Source organism: Papio anubis, chromosome 9 (assembly GCF_008728515.1).
Source record: "Papio anubis isolate 15944 chromosome 9, Panubis1.0, whole genome shotgun sequence".
Lineage (NCBI taxonomy): Eukaryota > Metazoa > Chordata > Mammalia > Primates > Cercopithecidae > Papio > Papio anubis.
In genome coordinates this window covers 46,691,840-46,699,277 of record NC_044984.1, presented here as the reverse complement: position 1 = coordinate 46,699,277, position 7,438 = coordinate 46,691,840, and the positions used below count along the sequence as shown (strand labels likewise).

General features: G+C 51.3%; 1 protein-coding gene across 1 annotated transcript; it reads right to left on the bottom strand.

Annotated features, from left to right (window-relative positions):
• Positions 1 to 4,763: 4,763 nt before the first annotated feature.
• On the bottom strand, positions 4,764 to 7,024 carry ANKRD33 (ankyrin repeat domain 33). The gene is made up of 4 exons (XM_021922373.1): positions 6,904 to 7,024; positions 6,587 to 6,727; positions 5,121 to 5,520; positions 4,764 to 4,920 (listed from the first exon to the last, which is right to left on the bottom strand). The coding sequence occupies exons 1-4, from the start codon at positions 7,022 to 7,024 to the stop codon at positions 4,764 to 4,766; spliced, it is 819 nt and encodes a 272-aa protein (XP_021778065.1).
• Positions 7,025 to 7,438: the final 414 nt, after the last annotated feature.

Below are 7,438 nucleotides of genomic sequence, written 5' to 3'. Positions count from 1 at the left end.
TTCCCTCCCCACCTGCTGCTCAGGTACAATCCCAGGCTGCTGTTGACCCACCATGCCCTGACCATGTGCCAGGCGGTGCCTCTCATACCCCTCACTGCTTGGGCTACAGACAGCCCTGGGCGGCAGCGATTATGGTCTCATCATCTGATGCTACACACGAGGTGACTCAGGTTGGGAGAGGCAGAGCCAGGACTGAAACCCAGGTCTGTCTGACTCCAAAGGCTTTGCGGTGCCTGCATTCTGCATAGCCGGGGACCTCACCGTGGATTTCTTGGCCTCTGCTGACAGGAACTGAGTTCGAAAGCCTCAGGAGCTGTGACGAGGGACGGGGAGGCAGGGATGTTAGAGGAGAGGTTGACTTTGGGAGGCACAGGCCAGAGCAACTCCAGGCCTCGAGGCTTCTCTCCCTCTGATCAGCCTGAAGGGATGGAGGAGAGAAGGCTATTGTTAGGAGCTATTAGAGGATTAGAGAGGAATGGCTTGGCCTGAGAGGGGGAGTTGCTAGAGTGAAGTCTGGGGACTCTAACTGCCCTGGAGATGGCCAGGGATTGGAGGGGTGGGTCTTCTCCAAGGCAGAGAGGCTCCCTCTGCTGGAAAACATGCTCCAACCTGGAACCCAGGCATTACTGTGGGTTCCACCAGATGCACCCCGGCCAGAACAGAGGGGCCAAGAGAACCACAGAGGGCTAGTTCCCTGCCCTTGAAGGTAGAGTAGTCGCCCCTGAGCAGGTTGGAGGTGGAGGGAGAGGCTCAAAGAATCAGAGGGTCAAAGTTTAATCCTCCCTGGCTGTAAGCAGATGCCACCCGCTGCAGTGGAATGAGCGCAGGCTTTGGAATCTCACAGACTTGAGCTCCAAGCACAGCTTTGCCACTTACCAACTGGTGACATTGAGCAAGTTGCCTAACCTTTATAGCCTCAATTTCCTCCGCTGCAAAATAGGAAGGCTGTGCAGATTAAATAAGAACATGGAGGCCGGGCGTGGTGGCTCACGCCTGTAATCCCAGCACTTTGGGAGGTTGAGGCGGGTGGATCACCTGAGGTCAGGAGTTCAAGACCAGCCAGGCCAACATGGTGAAACCCTGTCTCTACTACAAATACAAAAATTAGCCAGGTGCGATGGCGCATGCCTATAATCCCAGCTACCCGGGAGGTGGAGGTTGCAGTGAGCTGAGATCAAGCCACTGTACTCCAGCCTGGGTGATAGAGATGAGACTCCATCTCAAAAACAAAAACAAAAACAAAAAAAGAAAGAAGGAAGGAAGGCAGGAAGGAAGGGAAAATGGGCTAGGCGTGGTGGCTCACAACTATAATCCCAGCACTTTGGAAGGCTGAGGTGGGAGGATCGCTTGAGCCCAGGAGTTCAAAACCAGCCTTGGCAACATAGTGAGACTTTATCTCTACAAAAAAAAAAATTAAAAAGCTATCCAGGTATGGTGGTACACGCTTATAGTCCCAGCTACTCGGGAGGCTGAGGCAGGCGGATCCTTTGAGCTCAGGAGTTCAAGGCTTCAGTGAGCCATGATCACAACTTTGCACTCCAGCCTGAGCAGCAGAACAAGACCCTGTCTCATAAAAAAAATAGATACAGATATAGATATAGATAAGGCCAGGTATATATATCTAGATATAGATATAGATAAGGCCAAGTGCTGCGTCATCTCATTCAATTCTTACAACAGCCCTATGATGAACATGTTACTCTTACCTCTATTCTGCACGTGACACCTGTGAGGCTCAGAAAGTGTAAGTAACTTGTCCAAGGTCACAGGCCAACTCCCAGGGAGGCATTTTGCCACGATGCTGTTCCACGACTATCGATGTAGCTTCTTTCTCTGTCTATGATGTCCAATGCCAAGGCTGGCTTCCTATGTCATGATTTCAGCAGTGGGTGGGGAGGAAAGAATTCTAGCTCCATCCTGGAGGCCCTGAAGCAGTTTAATCCAACTCACTTCCCTGGGGTTCTTCCTTAATACCTCACCTCTTAATAGTACTTTACAGTTTATGGACCTGTTTCACCCATACTAGCTAGTGGATCCTTCCCATAGTGGATCTTTCCATTTTCTCCATTTAACAAACGTGAAAGCCGAGTCAAGAGAAATTTAAGTGCCTTATTCAGGATCAAACAGGTGGCAGGTAGCAAAGTTACCCTTGAAACCCTTCCAGTCCACCAGAGTGGCCTTCAGAGCTCTTCTGGGAGAAATCATGTATCATCTGACCCTATTAGTCATTTTCATCTCAGTGTGTGTGTGTGTGTGTGTGTCGGGGGTGGGGGGGTTGTGTATTTTGCCTATTCAAAGAGTGGATTTATTTTTTAATGTTTCAAAATTTGGTAGACATAATTAGAAAGTCAAAACGCACTGTGCAGAATTCCACGTAATTTATCTAGATACTCTACCCTCAAGGAGATGGTGTATAACTCCCTACTCCGTTAGTGTGGACCTTGTATAAGACTTCCTTCCAAAGACGACAGTGCAGAGAGGGGGGAAAAAGGAACTTTACAGTGGAGAAAACCGACAAACTACATGAGCCAGGTGATTGAGGTCGATATCAAGTGGTAAGTCATGTTCACAGTATATGCCTCCCTTGACATCATGTGAGAAAAACATTACCTCTGTTTGGAATCTTCCCTTCTGAAAACCCAAAGACCCAGTCTTATGTTAATCATAGGAAAAACATGCGACAGGCCAGGCGTGGTGGCTTACACCTGTAATCCCAGCACTTTGAGAGGCCAAGGCAGGCGGATCACTTGAGCTCAGGAGATCGAGACTAGCCTGGGCAACGTGGTAAAACCCCATCTCCGCCGGGCGCGGTGACCCAAGCCTGTAATCCCAGCACTTTGGGAGGAGGCGAGACAGGCGGATCACAGAGGTCAGGAAGTCCGAGACCATCTGGCTAACGGTGAAACCCCGTCTCTACTAAAATACAAAAACTAGCGAGGCCGGTGGGCGCCATAGTCCCAGCTACTCGGGAGGCTGAGGCAGAAGAATGCGTAAACCGGGAGAAGCGGAGCTTGCAGTGGTATGAGATCGGCCACTGCACTCCAGTCCGGGCGACAGAGTGAGACTCTGTCTCAAAAAAAAAACAAAAAACAAAAAACAAAAAGCCCATCTCTATCAAACATACACAAACACACACACACACACCCCCCAACAAAAAATCAGACAAACCTCAATGGAGAGACATGCAGAAAATACATGACCAAAACGACTCAAAACTGTCAAGATCATGAGAAACAAGGGAAGTCTGAGAAACTGTCACAGTCAAGAGGATTCTGGAGAATGTGATGACGAAATGTAACAGGGGATCGTGGATAGAATCATGGGATAGAAAAGGGATATTAGGGCTAGGCGCGGTGGCTCACCCCTGTAATTCCAGCATTTTGGGAGGTCAAGGCAGGCAGATCGCTTGAGGTCAGGAGTTCGAGGCCAGCCTGATCAACATGGTGAAACCCTGTCTCTACTAAAAACACACAAATTAGCTGGGCATGGTGGTGCACGGCTGTAATCCCAGCTACACAAGAGGCTGAGGCAGGAGAATCGTTTGAATCCAGAAGGTGGAGGTTACAGTGAGCCGAGATCACACCACTGCACTCCAGCCTGGGCAACAAGAGTAAAACTCTGTCTCAAAAAAAAAAAAAAAAGTAAAGAAAGGTGAATAAATCTGTTTAGTCCTTTTCTGGAGAACACTACTGTGTTCTTTCCAGGGATGCTCCAGTACCGCATTGGGGGTTAGCGTTAAAAGCCTGGAGGCCACACTGGATGGCTAGATCTCAATCTTGAGTTCTGCCAGTGTCTAGCTGTGGGACTAGGCAGTTCCTTAGCTTCTCTGTGCCTCATGTCCTCAAAAATAAAATCCTCAGGATTACTGGGAGTGTTAAATGTGTTACTATAAATAGTAAGCACCTTCTAAGTAGTTGCTATCATTATTATAAACATATAAGCAAATATATTTACACAACAAAAGTGCTGAGAAAAATATCCAAAACCTGTAAATAAGGCCAAAAAAAAAAAAAAAAAAAAAAGCTAGTGCCCTTTCAAAGATATTTTAGATCATTGGCTAATAACCCCACCTATGGGTCAGCTAGGGGAAGTTAACTTTGTTTGACACGCTATTAATATTTACTATTGATAAGGACCCCGGCTCTCTAGAAGGACAGATTAACCTGTTAAAGATTGATAAGTGGCAAATTATTGTGGTCTAGTAGAAAAAAATAAAAATGGTTATGGCTTTATTGCCAGGTGTGAATTAACTTTTTGCAATCTTATTCCAGCATTCATTTTTTCACTGATTGTCAATAATGGCTTTTCATTTCTTTTTTTGATCCATCCTGCTGATTCACTCATTAAGTAGTTAAATAAATCTTGGTACTCACTATATATTTGTCTTAGTCATGTTTATCTTCGTGAAAATTTTACTTTGACAAATAATAATATGCCGTATACACTGTTCCACTCCTTAGTTATTTTTACTTTATATATCTTGATGGTAGTTTCGTATCAGAATATAAACAGCCTCCTTAGTCTTATTTTGGAAACACTGTAGCGTATGCACTGTAAGGGTAGACAGCAATTACATCCATAACCAATCTAGCCAGTCCCTTACTGATGGACACTTCGGGTGTTTCCACTCTTTCACTCTCGCAAACAATGCTGGAATGAATGACCTTGTATGTATATAGGCTGAGAGCAGATTTACTTAGGCAGAGGTGGATGGGGAGGCCGGAGGCACTCTGGAGGGGAAAGAAGCCTGGGGAGGGGCCTGATTACCTGTTCCCAGCCTGTCCTATCCCATCTTCCCCTACTTCTGTGCCATTCTGGCCTCTTCCTCCTGTTTCCTCTTCTCTATCCTGAGCTCCTGGTATCGCCAGAGAGGAAGGGCCAGACTTTGATGTCCCGCAGGACTGGGCTTTGGCCAGCACCGGTGGGGTGATGAGGATGCCTTGGAGAGGAGGATCTTGGGGACTTGGGGCCTGGGGCTGGTGCTATCCCTGGGCTGTAGCCACTGAAGGCACTTGCTCAATATGCCCTGAGGGCTCTGGTAGGGGACAAAGACCCACGGGGAACTCTGGGGACTCTCTGGTGGGGACTGGGGAACCAGAGGAGGGGGCGGGGCAGTGCCTAGCAACTCTGGCACGGACTTGCTTCGGGTGCCCAGGGAAGGTGGGTGGTCAGGGCACAGAGTGTGGCAGGCAGTGGTGACGAAGGGACTGGCCAGGCTGGTTGTGGCAGTCACAAAGTGGTCCAGAACACCTCCCTCCTGAGGAGACAGGGCAAAGGGGAGACTCAAGGTAGCCCGCAGCCGCTCTAGGAGTGAAGGGGCAACCTGGGCCTGGGCCTGGGCCTGAGCCACGAGCCCGGACAAGGCCGGCCACTCGGGCTGGTAGTGCTGGCTAAGCTGCTCCACTTGGGGCCTTCTCAGCAGCTGCCGAATCCTCCACACGGTGTCGAAACTGTCAGTCAGCACTGCCCATTCCAGGGCCGTCTTGCCCCGAACTGGGTCCACTGCTGTCAGGTCAGCACCTGGGAAGGGGCACAGGGGGTGACATGGGGCAGGATAGGGGTTGGTGATTTGCGGAAGGGCAGATTCTTTAGGAGCAAGACTGATGTGGGTTACGTTCAAAGCCATGGAGTCCCATCCCATTGAAGGTGGAATCGGGAGGCCAGTGTTGCAACCTGCTGTTTAAGATTAAGACACTTAGGTCCAGAGAGGGGAAAAGACTTCAGAGAGACCTATTGTGGGGCTCCACCTGGGGCAGAATAGGGATCTCCTCAGTCCAAGGAGCTGGGCAGAGCAGGAGTACAAGCTGCCCAGGACAGGCAGAGGCCTCAGCGGCACCCTCTGGGGCAGGTGGGTGGGGATGGTCAGCTGGTTCCCTCTCCTGGTTCTTCTTTTCTCACCATTTCCCTCTCCTATCTTGGGGTTGTGGGGGAGCAGTCACTCTGAGGTGAAGGAAAGGGTGTAGAGCGCCCTCCTTTTTCCTGTACTTCTTTTCCATTCCAAACCCATTGAGGTGGGTGGGGAAGGGAAAAGTGGAGGCAGGGATCCCCCAGAGTGACCAACAGAGGGAAGCCCCACTGCGGGGAAGAAGGGCTCCTAAACAACTCCATGGACAATGTGGACTTCACCACACCTCCCCCTGAACGACCCCACAGAGCCACAGGCCTCGACGACTCTTGCCTGGGTCCCCTGGAAGCCTGGCTTGTCAGAGTTGGAGGTCATCCCAGGGAAAGCTAACACCCTCACAATACTGGTGAGGCCCAGAGAGAGGGAAGCCACTCAGCTAGGAACAGGGGCTGGTTCCAGATGCCAGCCTTTTTTCATGTTAAGTTTTCCAGCTGAGCTAGTTTCCCCTCCCACACTTTCCTTCCTGGGACCTCCGCACGCAATGTCTGAGCTATCAATAACAGGACTTGGTTGATTGTATGAAGCCCAAAGCATGCTCCCCACCTCTAGGAAGATGAACTAGATTGATCCCCCATCTCCACCTCTCTCCTCTCTGCAAAGAATCACAGCTGACTTAGTGTCTGGTGGGCAGGCTTGGAGGAGGGACTGGAGGCCACACACCCCGGTCTGGGTCCCACACACCTGCCATGAGGAGGGTGGCCACGCACTCACAGCGGTTCCGCATGGCAGCCTTCATTAACGCCGTGAGCCCCCGCTGGTCCCGGCGTTCCAGGTCCAGGCCGGCGTAGTAGTTGAGCAGGAGACTCACCAGAGGCACGTGGCCTGCAGGGCAGCAAGGGTAAGCTTGGTCCCCAGGAAAGGGGGTGATGAAGCTGCCAACCCACCCTCCACCCAGCACGACAGAGCCTGGTGGAGAACACCGTGCAACAAGGGTGGGACTGAGGCCCTGTCTGCATCAAAAGGGGGGCTGTCGGAAGTGGGGTATAGCAGCCTCACACCTGCTTGGGCAGCCAACATGAGGGCCGTGTCTCCTCCTTTGTCCTGCTGGTTCACATCAAGGAAAGGACATTGACTGAGCAGGGCCACAATACTCTGGAAGCCGCGGTAGCACGCGACCATGAGGCCTGTCTGAGGGAGGGGCAGCTCAGATCCCCTGCTTTCCCCCTGAGCCTCCCCAGGGCCCCTTGTGCCCTCTAAACCCACATCTGTCCCAGAGTCTTCCCCAACCCCTGTAAAGACCCACCCTCAACCATTCCCTTCCTCCTAAGGACTGCGGGGGGTATTGCCCCTGAACCCCTCTCAGGGAGCCAGCCAGGACGGTGTGGTGGGGATGCAGAGATGCCCCCAGCTGTCCTGGAAAGCCAGGACATCTCACCCTCCCATTGTTGTCCACCTGGGTGGCCTCCTCTGGGGAGACCCCGCCATCCAGTATGGCTTGGAGTTGAGTAGGATCATTGTGGACACAGGCCCAATACAGGGCCCCCAGCCTGCAGCCTGGGGTGGAGGTGTCCTTGCCCGGGCAGGGCAGTGCCT

Coding starts and splice junctions, on each gene's coding strand:
- ANKRD33 (XM_021922373.1), bottom strand. CDS start 7,024: ATGGTCGCGTGCTACCGCGGCTTCCAGAGTATTGTGGCCCTGCTCAGT. Junction 6,728..6,903: donor CATGTTGGCTGCCCAAGCAG/GTGTGAGGCTGC, acceptor GCTGCCCTGCAG/GCCACGTGCCTCTGGTGAGT. Junction 4,921..5,120: donor AAGTCCGTGCCAGAGTTGCT/AGGCACTGCCCC, acceptor CATCACCCCACC/GGTGCTGGCCAAAGCCCAGT.